General features: G+C 43.7%; 1 protein-coding gene across 1 annotated transcript in view; it reads left to right on the top strand.

The window, feature by feature from the left end:
* Positions 1 to 341: 341 nt before the first annotated feature.
* Positions 342 to 20,234, top strand: part of LOC147678438 (retinal guanylyl cyclase 2-like) — a 276,991-nt gene continuing 257,098 nt past the window's right edge. Inside the window, exons 1-2 of the mRNA XM_086946580.1 lie at positions 342 to 577; positions 4,286 to 5,144. Coding sequence (XP_086802706.1) covers positions 4,415 to 5,144 — 730 coding nt within the window. The 5' untranslated portion in view covers positions 342 to 577; positions 4,286 to 4,414. The remainder of the gene's footprint in view (positions 578 to 4,285; positions 5,145 to 20,234) is intronic.

The raw sequence follows: 20,234 nt of genomic DNA, 5'->3' as shown, positions 1-20,234 counted from the left end.
CTCCCTGCTCCCGCCGTGAAAAGTCATGGGGAGCTTTTCTCGTAATCTCTCTCATCTCTTCCCTATCCCTGGCATGGCTCCCCCCGGCGCCCTCCACCCGCAGTCTTTGCATTAATCAGCTTACATCCAAATAGATACGAGAAGGTGGGGGTTAAAGAGGTGGGGGGGATTAGCGTTCGAAAAAAAAATCTCCCTTTTGCTGCGCACTCTCAGCAGCCAAGAGATGCACCTAGATGAAGTGTCCGCCCGCCCCAAGGCAGAGGCTGCCCCGCACAAGGAACCAGGGGCCTAGGAGGGGTACCACCCTGGAAGCCCACCCATCCCGAGCCCGCCTGGCAGGGCCTGAAGGACTTGGGCAACTTTACTAGCGGAGATCTGGGGCTGCGGAGATGGGCGTCATCCAACCAGATCCCGCGCGGACAATCTCCTCCGGATATTCACCATGTGAATAGATTTTGGGTTAGATTTTTTCTACCTATGTCTCCAGTCTTTTTTTTATTTCCACTACCCAGAAGCGGCAGAAAGTCGCGTCGGCATCTTGACTCTTCCTGGTGGTGCTGGATTCCATGTCCTACAGGTGGGTTGTCATTTCAGCTTTTGATGGGGGTTCTCTTTGAGTTGGGCCAGTAGGTCCCAAGTGCTGTTACACAGATCTAGCGTTTTCAATTGACAGTATGAGCCAATTACCATCACAAATGACAATCTGAGATAAATCTTGTCCTAGAGATGAAAGATCAGATTCCTGCAATCTCCAAATTCAAGCAGAAGTATGTATGTGTCTTGTAAAGCGCACTGCTGCCCTGAGGCGTTGTGGCACTGTAGACCGCTGGGGAACCCGTCCTGGCTATTCCTGTGCGATGATCCCCACTGGGTATCTCCAAGGTGAAACCAGCATCCCCGGCGAATGTGGGGGGCCGTTGTAGGGATGAGGCAAGCTAATGCCCAGAGTTGCCGAGTGTGATCCCTGGTTAGAGTAGGCACCGAGGCGAGAATTATTGAGTCCACTGACCCTGGTCCACGACCCTGCCGCGTCGGGAATTGAACCCTGGTCCCGGGCCGTTGCCTCTAACCAGTGAGCCACACCACTCCACACTCTCAGTCAAACTCTCAGCCAACTAGTATACAACAAATGTACGGATGCAACGTCTTGTTCTCCTCATTCGACTGTCCTTTCCTAATCTTCTCAGCATCAGAACTCTGCTGTGGGGTTTTAAGTAGGGGCTATGATATTATTTTTTATTGAGGGCTGATGCACAAACTTTTACGTTGCACCTACAGAATCATGCAGTCGGTTCAGGGTTTCTCCCTGAATAAAAAATATATGAGCCCCAATTTAAAACCCACCAGTAGATTGTACCTTCAAAATGTATTCAACTTCCAGTCAATTGCAAGGCTGGTGGCCAAGAGGAGAATGTTCCATAGAAGGGACCATTGCTGCTGTTGTGAAGCTGTGTTTCTGTGACCACGACGGAGCTTCTTTTCCCAGACCGCCGCTGCGGCTCATTCATCCTTTTCACTGCTGTTCTGTGAAGGAACAGCTCTACTGCTTGGTTCTATCCAATGTCAAGCTCAGGTAGCCTAGCCGCCCTCTGCCTCCATTCCTGTACAGAAAACAACCTCAACTGGTTTAGCCTCTCCTCATCAATTACCCAAAAACCTAGAATTCAGTAAGTTTCCCTTGTTTGGCATGACTTAAAATCTTTTATATCTGTATTCGGCTCCTGAGGAAGGTGCCTTGGGTAGATGAAACCACATATAATTGTGTTAATTGTCGTTGTAATATATATACACATATAGATACATATATACTTCTTTATACGTCAAAATAATATAGATTTCATCACCTCCCAAAAATAAATTTTCTCCCATTGGCATCTCATGCACCCGCCAAATAACACCCAGAGCAACAATATGTCTAATAAATGGTTCTGGATCTCATTAATGCCTGCCATGCCCACCTAACCTAAGGGGGGAAATGGAAAACTAAGACCCGTGCATCCCTGGAGAGGATCCTGTGGTTTAGAAGGGCTTTTCATAAACCTCTTGAGATGCTTTGTAAGAACAAATCTCTCCCAAGCGTAGGCGCTTTAGGGATCCCGCTGTCTTCTGAGCACACCTTGCGGTGACGCAGGCTGGCCCCTGCTTCTGTATCGGCTGTTTGCCAAGCCACCAGATGTACCCATGGTGCATCTGTGCCCTTAGGGAAGTGAGATATCGATACCTACATCATCAGGGATAATTTGGCTCTAGTAGTGAGACAACTGCTGTGTTTTATATTTGTATAACAATTTATGCCACTTCAAGGTCATCTCAAGGCCTTCAAGTGGGACATAAGAGATGAAAGATAGTAACATGGAGAAGAAAGGACCAATGAAGGGGCAGAAGCAGGAAAGAGCTTGGGATGGAGTTGTATTTTTCAAACCTCTAGTATCTTACTATGGAAACAGGGAGCGCGCCATGTGGCAGCCGATCATTAGGAAGTTGTCACATAAGGTTCTTACGGGAAACAACCTTTACAATGCAACTTTTACAACGCACTACCATTACAACAAAACTTTTACAAAGCAACATCCATTACAACGCATGCCATTACAACGCAACCATTACAACGCATGACACTACAACGCATACCACTACAACGCATGTCATTACAGCGCAGTCATTCCAACGCATACCATTACAACACATACCATCACAACCCATAGTACCCTTACACTATCCAACACTCACCCTACTGTTGCACCCCCTGGAGTTAGAATAGTAATTTTTACCCCTATACTATCCAACACTTACCCTACTGTTGCACCCTCTGGAGTTAGCATAGTCATTTTTACCCCTACACTATCCAACACTTACCCTACTGTTGCACCCCCTGGAGTTAGAATAGTAATCTTTACCCCTACACTATGCAATACTTACCATACAGGTAATGTAATGGTATGCGCTGAAATGGTATGCGTTGTAAAGGTAGTATGCGTTGTAATAGAATGCGTTGTAAAGGTAGTTTTTAAAAATTCGTTGTAATGGCAAGCGTTGTAATGGAATGCGTTGTAATGGATGTTGCGTTGTAAAAAATGCGTTGTAAAGGTATGCGTTGTAAAAGTATGCGTTGTAACGTCATACATTTGGTTCATACACACTGCCAGTGATGTTTCTTGGTGGAAGCGATGCCATTCAACACTGATTGCAAGGCCATAAGAGCTGTTATGTGTAATTGTAACGTATAAATATCACCAGCAAGGGTTTCCTGGTGCTGAACAGGTGTGCGCCTAGCCCTGCCTATGGTAGATTGGTTAATTGAAAACTTCAGCTTCCTATAGAAATCAAGAAGAGAATAGGCTCTGATGCGGAGTGGGAGGCTGTTCCACACTTTCTAAGCGATGTAAGAGACCGCATGTCCTCCTGACCTAGTTTTGTGGGTACGATGTCTTGAAATGTAAGATACCATCTCACACTGGTTAGATGTTCATATACTGTGATGTCTCCTGGATGAAGAGATGTCATCCATCAATGACTGTAAAGTAATAGAGGCTGTAAACAATGTCTCTTACAGTGTAAGTAATTTAATCTTAGAGCTTAGGCTGGTTGTAAGGTTTTAGTGACTAAGGAAGATGCCACTTACAGAGTAAGTGTTGTCATCTCAGAGACGGGTGGTGGGTAATATGCACTGCTAGCTATGTCTCTTGGTTGAACAGATGCTATCTTACAGTCCCTAAAGGTGTCTAAACTGTGACTGAAGTCAGAATTTGTAAGATGTAATTTCACGCAAGGTACATACAGAGTACTGGGAGCTGTGGATATGTTCTTCTACAGTATAAAATGTGACGTCTGATTTCTATAGATTACGGGTGGTGGATGGTGTAGTTTATGGTAGGCTGACATGTCAACCAATTCTTTTTCTTTAGTTTGTTCTGTCTTCTTCCTTCTTTATCTTCTCTCTTTACTGTATTACTTTGCTTGCTTTCCCTATCTTCTCTTCCTTTCCTTCCTTGTTCTCGCCTTTCCTTTCCTCTCTCTTGTACCATAGTCTCCCTGCTTTTTACTGCTTTGCATCACTCCCACCCTCTTTGACTTCTTCCTGTTCTTGTTTGCAGGTTGATCTCTGGTTCTTTGTATGAACAGCTTTCTTTTTCCTGTCCATGGCACCCCCATACCTGTAGAGAGCTACCAGCAATGTGCCACAAAGGGAACCTTTCCCTGAGTCCCCTTCCTCAAGAAGGTGGTTTCTGTTGACCAGATTGTGAGCTGTCTCATTGACTTATTTTGTCTCTCCCTCTCTTTGTAGGTATTTAGGTGGGAAAACCTTAACGGAGTCTCTGCAAATGGCTGCCTCTCTTCCAGCGTCTGCTCAGAAAGGCTTTAGCGACTTCCTAGCTGGACTCTAGAAATCTTCGTGCATAAGTGACGGTTGATCATGACGCTTTTGGATTGTAGGTTCCAGAATTTCTTGTTGATGCTCTCTAACCACCCGAGGTGGAGACGGAGGAGACACACCCTCGAAAGCAATCGAAACTGGTCCTACAGCATCTGCCTCCTTCTTTTCTGCTTGCCTTGGTGCATCCAGTCCACCACTTTCAAAGTGGGTATAGTTGGGCCCTGGTCCTGTGACCCAATGTTTGCCAAAGCCCTGCCTGAGCTGGCTGCCAAGCTGGCGGTGAGCCGGATCAACAGAGACCCTTTATTGAACAAGGGTTACTGGTACGACTATGTTATGTTCAACGAAGACTGCCTGACCTCAAGGGCGTTGGCTGGGTTTGTCAACACAGTGAACTACGCCTCTGGGTTTGTAGGACCGGTCAACCCCGGGTACTGCACAGCAGCTGGACTCTTTGGGAAGCACTGGAACAAGGCAGTTTTCTCCTGGGCCTGTCTGAACACCAACACCGAGGTGCGCGGTTTCTCTACCTTTGTCCGGCCTCTCCCACTGGCCTCAGAGGTTCTCTACACAGTCCTCCGGTTCTTTCAGTGGGCCCACGTCGCTATCATCACGGCACCACAGGACATCTGGGTGCAGACTGGGCAGGAGCTGGCTGGCTCTCTTCGGGATTTTGGCCTGCCAGTCAGCGTTGTGATCACCATGCAGGCAAACCCCAAGGGAGCTGAGGAGGCCCTGAGGCGTATCCAGAGGGCTTTCAAAGTAAGAGGTAGGAGGCGCCCAGAGATGGGTTGAATCTGTGAAGAATCCATAACTCCTACAGGGAGGTGCTCTTAACTTGTTCTTATGTTGTGTTTTTTATTAAAGATGTGAGCCCTGGTTCTGACAACAGAATGCGCCTTAAGACTCGATTCACGAGCCCCAGCATCCCTTCAGGGATCATAGTGTGGTGTCTCTTAAGAGGATACACTTCTAGCACATGTAGCACCCACTTCACTACACAGAATATGGTCCACAAGGGGCCTTGTTGGAAAGTATCTCATAGGACTCACCTAACTGCCCTTGACTACCACAAGGAACAGGGCTTAGAAAGGCTTTATATGGGATAGATAAGAAACTCACCACAACAGTCCCTCCACCCAAAGGAAAAAGCTAAAGAGCCTAGAAGGGATTTATGTAAACACCACTGGATTCAGAAACAGAGCCTGGAATCTATATAAGGAATGTACCCATAGGACTCACCTCAAGAGTCTCTGCATCATCTAAGAAAATAGGATTTATATAGGGAAAATGCCACTGGGACTCACATGGGGAATGTAAACCATGGACCAGCCTGAGTTCCACACAGTCACACCTCACCTTCACGAGCTCAGGGCACCATCTTTAGATTCTGCAAAAGGGAATATACCATTGGCCCGCACCTCAGTCACTGTGCCTCCAAAGCCTGTGAGGCAGTCATACAGCCGCAACACAAGGTGATGGGTGGAATGCTTGAATTCATCTCAGCCACTGGCTATATCGAACAGGCTATATTCCACTCCAACATTTTTCTTTTACTATACCACTCTAGAAAGACACCAGCCATATGGAAATCAACTTTGTTCCTGCTCCAATAGGGCTAGTTAAGTCCAAAACGCAAGTCCATGTTCTCTACACAAGCACCCTCATATGTGTTTAAGACTTACATCCCAGTTACATTTTCCAGTTTTACATCACAGTTCTTTACTTCACAGATACATTAGTTTTAGGTGTTCTAACCTTAGAATAAATATATATATGCCTCTGTGTAGGCCGAAACGTTATATATATATATATGACTGCCACACACTCCAGGTCCTCGAGTGAAAAAGTAGACGGCACTCCAATTCTGTGTTCACCATAAAATGTTTATTGGCAGACCCCCCTGCCCCCTTGACAAACGCGTTTCACCGTTTAGGCTTCGTCAGTGTCAACCATGATTGCGTGCAGTTCACCATTATATCTCCACCCCTCCTTGTACATAGAGAGAGGACTGAACTTGCCAAGAATCTCTTGGCGGCCATCTTATAATGTGCAATATGTATTACATATATAAACATCAAAAACATTCCATACGCCGGGGAAATGGTGATAGTAAAGTGCTCGTGCAGTTTAAGAAAAGCAACAAGGTTGTACCCAACATTGTCAATGTCATATTTTATTCTAGTGCCAGAGTGCAAGGGATATTTGTTGATATACTTCTTCTCTTATGGGATATTACATTCACCACTGCACCCATACATGCACTATTTTATTTGGCCCTTTATGGGCTAAATCGACTGTTTTAGGTTACCTTGTTCTGTTGTTTCGCCCTCTATGGGGCTATAATACAATTCAAATATTATTACTCCCAGGAAATTAATTGGGAGAGAGAAAAGGGTAGATATAAAAAAGGAGCAAGATGTTCTAAACTCAAGTCAAACTTCCCTACTGGATATCTTCCTAGTATGCCTAACTAGGTAGGAAGTTACTTGTTGCAGATCTACAATTACATTTGAAAGTACCACCTTAGAGAATGGACCAGATCACTCCAAATGGACCCAAAGTTCCTCATCGTTGTTCAATCCTTTGGGCTGCATACTTTGGAGGTCAATTATATACCTGGATTCTAATGCCCTTAACGCTCTTATCTTGTCTCCACCCCGTTCTTGCTTACCCAGTTGATCAATTAGGTAAAAAGACAACAGGTCCCTATTGCTTTTATGGTGGGTCTCAAAATGGCGTGCCACCGGATAGTTCTTATCTTTATTTGTGATGGCACGCATGTGCTCCAGGATACGTTTTTTAGCCGGGTTGATTGTACTACCGATGTATCTCATGGAGCACAGGCATTCTAGGCAATAAATTACATATTCAGAATTACAGTTCAAGAATTTTGTGATCTCTCTCATGGGTCGTGGGTCATTAGGTCTTCCCTCATATTTGGTCCGCTTTTTACTATACTTGCATGCCTTGCATTGCATGCATGGAAAGAAACCATTTATGGGTTTAGATTTTAATGTTTTGGGGGATTCCTAAAAGTGGCTGCTAGTTAGATGGTCACTGAGAGACTGGCAACACCTGTAAGTTATAGACATTTTTTACGGTAGTATGTTTTTTATAGTTGTATCCGTCCCTAGGATGTGCCAGCTTTTATTGAATATCTGCACCAGCTCACTAGATCTCATGTTGAAGCTGGTAATCATTCTTGCTACACCCTCTGGCTCCGTCTCCCTCACTTTCATCTTGATGAGGTCTTTTCTGTCTACTAGCTCCGCCTTGCTCACTGCACTTGTTAGTGTTGAGCTAGAGTATCCTCTATCTTTAAACCTCGACAATGCTTCATCCCGTGCCTGTGAGAAATCTTTAGGATCAGAACAGGTTCTCTTCAGACGTAATAATTCCCCAAATGGGATATTTTTTATCATACTCTTGGGATGATGGCTTGCCGCATATAATACGGTATTACCCGCTGTGGGCTTACGATAGAGTCTAGTTTGTAGGGAGCTTCCTGTCACAAAGACCTCTAGGTCGAGGTAATATACCGATGTCTCACTTATGTTGCTGGTGAATCTCAAATTGAGATGCGACATACTCCTCAGCCGATGATCTAACGCCCCGCCAAATGACAAACAGATCATCGATATATCTCGACCAGATCATAATATGATCTAGCCATCTTTCGTTGGTCCCCCCCCAGGCCACGTGCTTCTCCCACCAGCCGACGAATAAATTTGCGTAGCTGGGGGCGAAGCACGTGCCCATGGCGGTCCCTCTCATCTGGCGATACATGCTGCCTGCAAATAGAAAAATAATTTTGTGGAGGCATAACTCTGTCATTTTCAATAGCATACAGTTATGTTGATGATATTTCATGTTTTTCTTCCCCAAAAACCATTTTATAGCAGAGATACCGTATTTATGTTCTATACAGGTGTATAGACTGGTAGCATCAAGGGTAATGAGAAGCATGTCTTTTTCCCACTTGATGCCATCAATTTGTCTTATAAAATCTTGGGTATCCCTAACATAGGAGGGCAAGTCTCTGACAAAGGGGGCCAGGTAACTGTCGATGAACCTTGATGTATTCTCCAGTAAGCTTCCTATAGAGGAAACCATGGGCCTCCCCGGGGGATTTCTGATGTCCTTATGCACCTTGGGGAGGTGGTAGAATGTGGGAATAATCGGATGTTCGCAAAGCAAATAGTCGTATTCATTTTTATTGAGCATTCCCTCATCCCTCCACCCCTCCAATAGTGCATGATAATCCGTTATGCATTTCGCAAAATCCCTTCTGTCTAAGATCTTATAGCAGCTACTGTCCTGTAACTGTCTCAGGGCCTCCTTTTTAGGTCTCGCCTCTCAATTCGCATGCGCATTGAGCGAGACTATAGGGGCTTAAATAAGGCTTACCTAGACTGGAGATTTGATGCTGTGCCCGTGCGCTTTTAGGTCAATGCGCATGCGCATTGACCTAAAATACGCGTGCACATCATCAAATCGCCATCTGTTCCACAGCAGCACTCCTCCCACACCTTTGAAGTGAAGCTTAGCTTCACTTCAAAGGCCCCTGCTGCTTCACACTATTCACAGCCGTAAGGCCGTGTCTCTCCCCCATCGCCGCTCTCCCCGCTCCGCCCCCTGCTGCGGCCGTGTCGCATTTCTCCTCCCCCCTCCCCACAGCAATGCCCTCCGTCTTGTTTGTTATATGTTTTAATGGTGAGGAATTGTTTCCATTCTACTGTGTCTACTATTTTCTTGAACGTTAAGTAGCAACAGTTCCATGCCTTCCCCTGAGAAGCGTGTGTGCTTCGTGTTCCCAGTGGACCGTGCATGAATGTTTAATGTGCCTCCGAGGACCCATCAATTAAGGTGCTTTTAAATCCTCCATTTTTTTCCCCTTCAGAACACCGTCTCCTATATGGCTTTTTTGTTTACGTGTTTCGCATTCCCGGCCTCTCCCAGTCAACTGACTGAGTGGTTAATCCCACATTAATCGCTGCGCTGCACATGCACTGGAGTCAAGGGTTTTAACGGGAGCTTTGAAATTTCAACATCTCCTGGGGCGTTTTTACTTGCAGTTTTATTTCTTTAAACCTGCAGATGTGGATTGATTTTCACAACGGATTCCTGCTCTTTTATGACCTCTGGTTAAAGATTGGGTTAGTTGAATGAATTTGGACGCCTTTTCGCTCAGTAAACATGCCGGCGCTTTTTGAGAACGCGTGCGGTACATAAAACAGTAAACCAAAGCTGAAATTCCAAGTTTTCTATTGGAGCTAGTGGTTTTAAAAGCGGTAGTTTTTCCACCTAACGTAAACTTTACTTTTACTGTAGGAGTAGCAACATTCAAAATCTACATAAAAATGTGAACATAAAGTGAATATTTCTCAAATGTCTGTGTAGATATTTTGTAAGAGCTGCCTGGCAACCTGAAAATCTGTAAAAATCGAGGTGAAAATGTACATTATATTTATCATGTTTCTATAAATAACCTAGCAACGTTAAACTGCACTCTTGGTATGTCACTCTCCCCTGTCCTCACTCTCCCCTCTCCTCACTATCTATTTGAATAACAAGCACTAAGTCCTTTAAAACGAACGCACATTTGTCAGACCATTCCTAGCAGCCATTTCCTAAAATTATTTGAAAAAAGTCACACTATTCCAAGAGTTACTTTTGCGACCTTCCTCACACACCCACTCACCCTCACCCTCACACCCCCTCACCCTCACACCCCTCACCCTCACACCCCTCACCTTCACAACACTCAGTGCTACAACACATATTGTGTTTACAATAGGTGTCACATTTGCGAAAGATAAAACTATTGGCATTGTAAATAACAAAGCTATTAATTTCGCTATTTTCAAAACAAGCACATAAATAAAAAATGTGTCCTTTATAATACCAATAGCTCAAACTTTCCTAATTTGAGACCTATTGCATTGCTGTGCTTCTCTCCCCTGCTGCACTCTCCTGCTCTCTAGAGATGTGGCCTAACGACCAGAGCTGCCATCAAAGTCACGTAAATACAAAACATGTTGCATTCCAAATGCTATAGGTGTCACATTCGCGAAAGTTATAACTATTGGCATTGTAAATGACAAAGCTATCAATTTAGCTATTTTAAAAACCAACAAATAAATACAATATTTGTCATTTACAAGACCAATAGCTCCAACTTTTCTAATGCGAGACCTATTGCATTTCCAATGCTTGTTATGTTTGCTTTTACTGAAGATTACAATTTTCCCCCCCTTATCTGAGGGCTTGATCTCAATCGAGGTATCATCTTTCTGAGACTTGATCGCTTCCCATTCCAACCGTGAGATGTTGGAGTTCTTTTTTGTCAGTTCTGTGTTTTTTAATGTCATTTTCTCCAGGTCTTGGAGGACAGCGTCATTAAAGACGTCTATTGCATCATGTGTAACATGTGGTAAAATTCTTGATTTGCGTTTTAGATTGCTAGGATCCCTTGTTTGTATGATCTCCTCCCTCCTTAGCACCTCCATGGAGCTGGGCACATCATCCTGGTCCACAAGCTCGTGCGCGGTTGTGAGGAGTGTTAAATCACTGTCCATGAGAGCAAGTCCGGTTTCTGCTGTTTCTACCGGAATATTTCGAGTTCCAGATCGATTTTTCAAAGCAAATATTTTTTGTAATTTGAGCTTCCGGACAAACTTGAAGATATCTATTCTGGTTTGCACCGGGTCAAATTTGGCTGTTGGGCAGAACTTCATTCCTTTCTTCAGAATTGTTTCTTCATATGTTGTAAGCTTTCTTTCAGAAACGTTCACAATGGTACGTTGGTCCTCTACCATCTTCCCCTTCTGCCTTTGCTGCGAGTTACCATTGGTGGCGCCGCCTGCGCGCCCCCTTCTGCCCCGCCTTGTTTTCCTCCTCTTTTTGGTGGTGGTATTTGTGGCATCTGTGGTTGGGCTCGATGCCTGGTTTCCTTCATCACCTGGTACTCGTCTAAAAAGGGGGGAGGGACTGTAGTTCCGCTATCATATCATTCGCCTTCTTCTTGCCTTTACTACTCCTGGCAGATTCATCCTCTGAGATGGACGCATCGGACTCTGATGTGATCGTCCCTGAGGAGATTTGAACTCCCTGAGCAAGTCTCTTTCTTGTTGCATCAAACTTTTTTGCAAAAGGGAGTATTCTGCCAGTTAAATAGTCTTGTTCATCCCTCTGAAACTTAGTTTGTTTTCTTTTTTTTATTCCATTCTCATAGTCCTTCCATCTTTTTTGCATTTGATTCCGCAAATCCTCAGCAGATTTAATGTCTTTGTCCTTGCTGATTAAGTCCTCCAGTCTTTAGATTTCGGAGAGGGCTTTATCCCTATCGCTCCAGGCATATTTAATTAGCATTAACAACATTCCTTTGCTCGAATCGGCAGTGTATATTGCCCAGTCTTTCAGTAGTTGCGGGTCCGGGTTCTCGTAAGAGGGTATTGTGAAAATCCTTCAGCACTTCCGCAGTTTTGGATGCCGATGTGGATCCTTCGTACCTCGGGTCGACGGCCAAATTAACTTATCGAACAGCTACGTCACCGCCGTCGCTCCTCCTTGGCCCCCTTTGGAATCCAGTTAGTAAGCTACGCCGATGACACTCAGCTAGTTGTCTCCTTAAATCAGGTGGAGCCCCTTCCGACCAATATTTGCAGCTGCCTGGAGGCGGTTGCGAAGTGGATGGACTCGTCCCATCTGAAGTTGATCAGGGGGAAAACTGAGCTGATGTTACTAGGGAAAAAAGCCACATTCAATAACTCCACACTGTGGCCTTCCTGCATGGGGCCTGGGCCCATTCCAAAGACCGAGATTAAAAGTCTCGGTTTCTGGTTGGATACGGAGTCGTCATTTAAAATCCAGGCAAGAAAGACAGTGGCTACTTGCTTTGGTTTGCTGAAGACAATTCGTAAAATCCTCCCTCAGCTACCCGAAGCAGCCAAGAAAACCATAGTCCAGTCCCTTATTCTATCTAGGCTGGACTATGGAAATGCGCTTTACCTAGGAGCCCCTGCTCGGTCACCCGGCAACTCCAGGTTGCCCAGAACTCTGCAGCGAGGCTACTTACGGGTACCAGCCGCCGTACATCAGCTGCCCCCGCGTTGAGCACCCTGCATTGGCTTCCAATAAAGGAGCGGGTTCAATTCAAGACCCTTTGTCTGGTCCACAAAACACTTTATGGGAAGGGCCCCCCCATCCTAAATGACATGATCAGGCCATATAAACCATCCAGGAACCTTCGCTCAAACCAGCAAAACATTTTAGTAATTCCCAGGATTAATAGGGCCCGCACAGGGGGCCGCCTTTTTTCTCAAAATGCGGCTAAGTTATGGAATGCTCTTCCCCCACTTCTCCGTCAAGAGCCTAACTTGCTCGCATTTCGAAAGAAGTTAAAAACTGTCCTGTTCCCCAAGATCTAGACAAGCTAGGCGTCCGCACTTTCTGTAATCTATTTCCCTTTGGTTAGTCCTAAGTGCTGGGATGCTTCCGAGTAGCCATGCGCTATAGAAGAGCCTTTACAATTACAATTACAATTACCATATATATATATATATAGGTGTAGCCATGGGGGCCTGTTTCTCTCCCAGCCTAGCGTGCTTGCACATGGGCTGGTGGGAGGAACAGGTCCTCATGGTACAACATCAGGCCAGCATGGAGAACCATGTCCCCCTTTATTTGAGGTATATAGATGACCTCTTCTTTATATGGCAAGGTACAATGCAGGAAGCAAGTGAATTTGTAGAACAGCTCAATGCTAACAATTTAAATCTTGAATTTACATCCACCATAAGTACAGTGCAGGTATGCTTTTTGGACATAGAGGTTTACATTGATTCAGGAACATTAGCGACTAGGCTATACAGAAAGCCGACTGCAGGCAACACCGTCCTGCATGCGGCCAGTCAGCACCCCCATCATTTGATACGGAGCATCCCCTTTGGGGAGATGCTTCGTATCAAAAGAATCTGCAGTGACGAAATGGAGTGTTCCAAAGCCATGGAAGCAAGTAAATTGCGCTTTCTGGCACGGGGTTATTCTGAGAATATATTAGCCAAGGCAATGGAGCGCTCTAATACTATTTCTAGAGCCCAGGCATTAGCCCCAAAAACGGTGTCAGGAACATCTCATTCAGACACCATGAGTGATGTCACTGACCATGTCATGAGTGATGTAATATGTGACGTCATCAGCAGTGCATTGCAGGCGCGCAAGTTATAGTGAGTCCAACTAACTATAACGTGGAATTTCAATGGTTTTATGTCAGTAAAATTTCCAGCTAACTATAACTGGTGTGAAACCTATGGTTTTTTCAGTGAATGTACTAGGTTTTTTAAATGCTAATTCCTAACTATAACTGGTGTGAAACCCATGGTTTTTTCAGTGAATTTCTTAGGTTTTTTAAATGCAAATTCCTAACTATAACTGGTGTGAAACCTATGGTTTTTTCAGTGAATTTCAAAGGTTTTTTTAATGCTAATTCCTAACTATAAGGCTCACTTTATAAGTAAGACTGTTAGCGCTCTAGTTGTTCTTTAGAACACTCTGGTACATTCTGTCATTGGGCTGTAGTTGGGCTACATCTGGCTGATATTTGGGCTACATTTGTTTTTTTTTTGTCTCTGGTGGCCATCTTTGGGCTACATTGGGCTACATTGGGCTACATTTGGGCTCAAACATATATATAGCCCAATGTAGCACAATATATATTTTTTTCAAAGTAAATTTTCCTAAAAACCACTTGAGCATATATCTTGAGACATAGCAAAGGCACATCGGGCTACCAGTCCCTAAAATTTTGCCAATATTTTATTGTATATATATATATATATTTTTTTGCCTTGGAGCGCTCCCGGTGCGCGCCCCGGTGAGCGCCCCGGAAAGAGTAGTTTTATGAAGCGCCCTGGGGCGCGCACCGGGGACCGTCCCGTAAGCGCCAATATCGCGAACGAAAACATGATCGTGACGTATCGCGTAGCCGCGTCCGCGTGATACGCACGGCGTAAGCGCACCCGGAAGCACTCGCGCGAATACGATCGTGCAACGTGGGCGTCCGACGGGCTTGCGCGACGCGCCCCTGGGCGCGCCCCGGGGCAAGCCCCGGGGCGCGTAGCGTAAGAGCGTCGGGTCATGTGACCTGAAAATAACACTTTTCATTGCTTCATAACAGTTTTGGTTTCATAATGATGAAGCCCCTGGTCATGTGACCTAAAAATAACACTTTTCATTGGTTCAATATTTTTTTTTTTTCAAAAGGATGAAAGACCCCACCTTTTTTCCTTATTCTGACTTTGTCCTTTGACTTAGGAAGACCTGTTTGTACCTCTCTGTACCTTTTTGATCTATATAATGGCTTCAGTAGCAGCAGCAGCTGGTGCACCTGCACCACCACCACCACCACAACCACCAAGAGGACCACCTCAAGATATCATTGGTGGTCAACAAGAGGAGGAAGAGGAGGAGGAGGAGGAAGAGGAGAGGAGAACATGGCTTGAAGAACAAAATACCCCATACCAGCCAAGACCACACATTATCTGGGAGTTTTTTTCGATCCCAGTGGGGAAGAAAAAAGTAAATGCAGCCAAGGTGACTTGCAAAATCTGTGGCATGGAACTTTCCAGGGGAAACCCGAACAAGAAATATTCATTTGGAAACAACACGATGATACGCCACATGCAGCGCAAGCATCCAATAAATTATTCTGCTGCAGAGATGAGGGAACTGGCCAGTAACCCTCCCCAATCCACAAACACCACCTCAAAAAGGAAGCAACCCACTCCGTCGGCACCAGAGGAAAGTGAGACGATGCCTTGCATTCAGCCACGATTTGCAGATTTCCGAATTATCTGTAAATATTGTGGGAAGACCATCTCCTACTGAGAACAAAGCGTAAAGCTCATCGTCCTTGCTGGGGACAACCATAAATGCTCCAATAAACCCTAATTATTTCTTTTCTTTTTTTTTGCTCCAGTTGAGCCATTTTCAATTCCCTATTTTTTCGTTTCTCCCCATGAAAAATACAAAAAAAATATAAAACTGTTCAGAAAACCCAAAAAAAGTACAAAATGTTCAAAAAAACAATAAAAAAATAGAAAACAACAAAAAGAAGAAAAAAAACTGTTCTTTTTAGAACTACCTCCAATTTAAAAAAAAGGCTACATTTTTTAAAAACTCTATTATTCATTTTTCCCCATGGGACGCTCCCCGGTCCGCTCCCCGGTGCGCATACCGGGCGCTCCCGGCGCGCAAATAAAAAAAAAAAAAAATGTTTTGCCCCGCGGGACCCTATTATAGCCCCCACATCAAACCTAGGGGGTCAGGGGGGTCTACCCTGCCCCCTTATGGTCATTTCCCCCCTTTTTTTTTTGCCAACTCTTGTGTCTCGATCCTACCGAGACACAAGGTGGCGGCTGCTCCGGACTGTTTCGAATGTTTACAGACACCCGAGAGCCAATCAGCTTTCCGTGCGCACCTCGCGTGGCGCGCCCGGAGCGCTCCCCGGTGCGCGTACCGGGGCGCTGCCATAGATATATATATTTTTTTGAACCTAAATTACTCAAAATCCACTGGAGCACATATCTTGAGACATAGCAAAGGCACATCGGGCTACCAGTCCCTACAATTTTGCCAAGTTTGGTGGTAATCCATTCAGCCGTTCGGGCTAAAAGTGAAACCGACCGCCCTATGGAAATTAACATGGGGAAAACACGTTTTGGGACCCCCCTTTTATCTCAGCCCCCCACTTGACGAATCCCCCCCAAACTTTCAGGGAAGGAGCGGGCCATTTTCTTGGAGAAATTCGCGAAGATTCGTCCACCGGCGCCAAAGTTATTCCCAATAGAATGTTGCGGATTTCCTATGGAAAGTAGATCCTAACTATAACTACCCACTGGCGACCACCAGTAGGTTATATAAATATATATATATATATATATATATATATATATATATATATATATATATATATATATATATATATATATATATATATATATATATATATATATATATATATATATATATATATATATATATATATATAAAACTATGATTCCAAAATATAAATACACACACACACCATTCACACACATCTGCATAGTTATAGTTGGATTACCGTAGGAAATAGATTTTTTGGTTCGCTAATAACTGTGGTGCAGCTTGAAAAATCTACACAAAACTTCCCCCCTCTGAATTAAAAATGATGAATTATTATGGATGTATATTTAGGAAAATAATAATTTATAAAAAAATATTTGTAATTCAATTGTGTGTGTGTGTGTATATATATATATGAATCCATACACGTTAGCAACTCCTTCTGGATCTTCAGGACCCGTGAAAGGTGGCATGCACGTCGACGGAGTAAATCCGACAATCTTTACTCTCTCACTCAAAAGCCTTAGAAGCACGCTGCTGTTTATTCCACAATGCGTTTCGCCGAAAAAACGGCTTGATCAAGCCGTCTTTTTGGCGAAACGCGTTGTGGAATAAACAGCATTTCTCTGATTTCGGTGTTTACCTCGTTTTTGTCCTGAGAGCGTGCTTCGAAGACTTTTGAGTGAGAGAATATATATATATATATATATATATATATATATGTGAGAGAATATATATATACATATATATATATATATATATATATATATATATATATAAACTATGATTCCAAAATATAAATACACACACACCATACACACACATCTGCGTAGTTATAGTTGGATTACCGTAGGAAATAGATTTTTTGGTTCGCTAATAACTGTGGTGCAGCTTGACAAATCTACACAAAACTTCCCCCCCAAAAAGTTCACCCCTCTCAGCTCCTTCTTGAAAAGGTTTGGAGAAATCCATAAATCAGGGGCTGAGAAAAAGCAGGGGTCCCAAAACACAATTTCCCCATGCAATTTCGATAGGGATTTTCAAACAGTGCTGCAGCCCAAACGGCTTAACAGAATTACTCCAAATTTGACAGAAATCTAGATCATTACCCAGAAAGTCTGCTTTTGTGATTTGTTGTACATCTGTTCAGTAGTTTTTAAGAAACTGAGGGACAAAGTTTGAAGATATCCGGACGGTTGGGTATGCGGTAGTTCCGCAGGCAGGCAACCTCAATAGAGCAATCTAATTGGCTAAGGGGGCTTTTCCCAATCAGCTGCCTTGCCCCTGCAAGACCCACCGTTCCTCGTGTTCTGATTGGCTAGCCGCAATATTAGGAGAAATGTGGCCACCATTACAGGTCACCGCCTACGTGTCCTGAAAACCAACACGGAAATAATGGATAAGGAGGTAAAATTAAACAAAATAAATATTTTTGTTGTAGGTGGTTGCTATTCTGCGGGACTCTTGCAAGAGCCAGTGCAATTCCCTTACTCCTGCTAGAGTCCAAGGATAAAAAAACAACAACAAAAAAGTGGGGTGGGTGCCCTTATTGCAGCCCAGACCCTGTTGCCAGCCTCATGCTGCATACGGTGGACGGCACTTCGGGGGTTGCCTATCTGTGGCGGACTAGGCACAGAACCTGCAACTAACCCTATACAGAGCTGAAAGCATAGTGGCATTGGATTGGCTGACCACAGGGGGTGGGCCCATGGCCTGTCACCTAATCCAATAGATGTACGGTGGAAGGCTGTGGAAGGGCGGGGTTTGGCCGAATCCAGGGGGTTGGGCGTAGCGCCTGGCAATAGTTTTATCTCAAACCATTTATGGTATTTATGGTTGGATTTTCCACATGAGCAATCTCTCGATCCTGAGAGGTGCCCTCGGACACCCCACAGTCCCATCAAAGATCCATAATCAGTAACTCTTCATGTTGATGAGAAGATCTAATTGAGGGATGCTTGTAAGAAGGCAAATCTTGAGAATTAAAAGTGTGGCAGAAGGAGGGGATATAATTAATAAAGACCATATTAAAAATTTGAGCTTTTGTTTATTGTTTTTGTTTAATTTAAGGATGTCTGGTGATATCGTTGGGTCATTTGGTAGGGAGTCCTATTCTGGGCTGACCCATCCTGAAAATCAAGTGTCCAAAAACAGTGTGGTTGAATATTCAGTGCCTCTTTTAATATGCCTAGTAGAACTCCTGTGCACTGAAACTGTTCAGCAGCACTGTATGTATGGAAATCTTTTCTTAAATTCAGCTCCAAGTAGAAGGAGTAAAAGTGTGAAGTTTCAAAATCTGCAGAAAATAAATCCCTTGAAATACTTGCATTCAAGATACTGTGCTGGGATTTGGAAAGGCGTCAATGGTTCTCAAATGGTGGCATTTAATGCTTGCATACATTACAATGGCAGGCACTTTTCACATACTTTGGGAAACGCACGGGCCCCTGAAAAAAGGATACAACCCTATCAGGGAAATCAACTGCTTTGAAAGAACTTTAGTACCGGGCTCAGTGCTGATTAACTATAAAGTAGCGTGCAAACTCTAGACACTCAACAACAACTCACATTATAATAAACAACTTAGAAAAATATTTTTGATTTTATTGATCTTTTTGTATTTTTTTATGGATAGAAAAAAACATATATAAAAATAGATTCAATTTATACATGATTTGCTTCAAAGCATAAATACATATACATAACACCATATTTTGCACTGGTTTGAACCACATATTAATACCGATTATAATGTCACCTGAAGGAAGTTGATATTCATGTGCTGATAAAATACACAAACTTGTATATGGTAGATAGTCAAACAGTGCATTACATTTATCACACTCTGTATTGGCAGAACACAATTTGACTTGAAATTAAAGCCATATATGCAAAACACTGGTAGTGATTTGAGGAATACCAACAACGCGTTTCGGCAAATGCCTTCTTCAGGATTTTCTTTACCAGTGGGTACTGTGCTGGACTCTTCAATGATACTGACAGTGACCACCCTTCATTATTTATTCGGTTATGAACTTAAATTGGCAGCTCTTTTTAGCACTTTAACTAATCGAAGAAGTATCTTTAATTTTAAAATGGTATTTAGGATGTGAAGGTAAGCTCGAAGGACTTGTCCTGTTTTATATCTTCTTTTTTATCCCTTTGTCAGTCCTTGACTGTATATCTTAACTATTTCTATTGGTCGGAGGTCTGTTGAGTATACATATATATATATCTCGTCTAACATTAGCAGGGGCCTGTCCACAATGACATATTCCTATTTTCTTTCTCCCTCAGCAGAGTATTGCTGTGTGATATAATTCAAGGATCCTAAAACTACATACCCATTCGCTTCCTGTTTCATTAAATATTCCAACGTAGATGTTTGACCAATTTTTGGACCCACAAGGGACCCCAGTGTTATATCTGGACCACACTCATCGGGCATTCTCTATTCCTGCCTCCGACCAGCTTTCCGTCGACCTTGCATATATGGCTTTAATTTCAAGTCAAATTGTGTTCTGCCAATACAGAGTGTGATAAATGTAATACACTGTTTCACTATCTTATAGGCCGCACGCCAAATGCTTTGCGTAGTCTGGTTAAAACCTTTATTGAGTACATGGACGGTCTGGATCTACGTGTGAATTTTTAAAAATCGTTTATTATGTCATGCGGACCAGGGAAACGCCAGCTCAATTCTATATTGGTAGGGAATGACAGACTAATTTCCACCTGTACTTTCCCATATCTGGGGATGGTCTTTGCTGCGAACGGCTCGGGGACTGGGCATTTGGCCCACTCCACGAGCAAGTTCTCAAAGGCCATCAAATCAATTCTAAGTCTCCCCCGTCCAAAGAAAACAGGTGCTATCCAAGCTATTTTAAGAATTTTTTAATTGCAATGCGTTCCAGTAGCCACGTATGGGGCTGAGGTATGGGGTTTGGAGAAGAATCAGTGCATCCAGCAGGAA

The sequence above is a fragment of the Lissotriton vulgaris genome, chromosome 12 (assembly GCF_964263255.1).
Source record: "Lissotriton vulgaris chromosome 12, aLisVul1.2, whole genome shotgun sequence".
Lineage (NCBI taxonomy): Eukaryota > Metazoa > Chordata > Amphibia > Caudata > Salamandridae > Lissotriton > Lissotriton vulgaris.
Note: the sequence above shows the minus strand (reverse complement) of the source record. Positions and strands in the feature narration are given on the sequence as shown.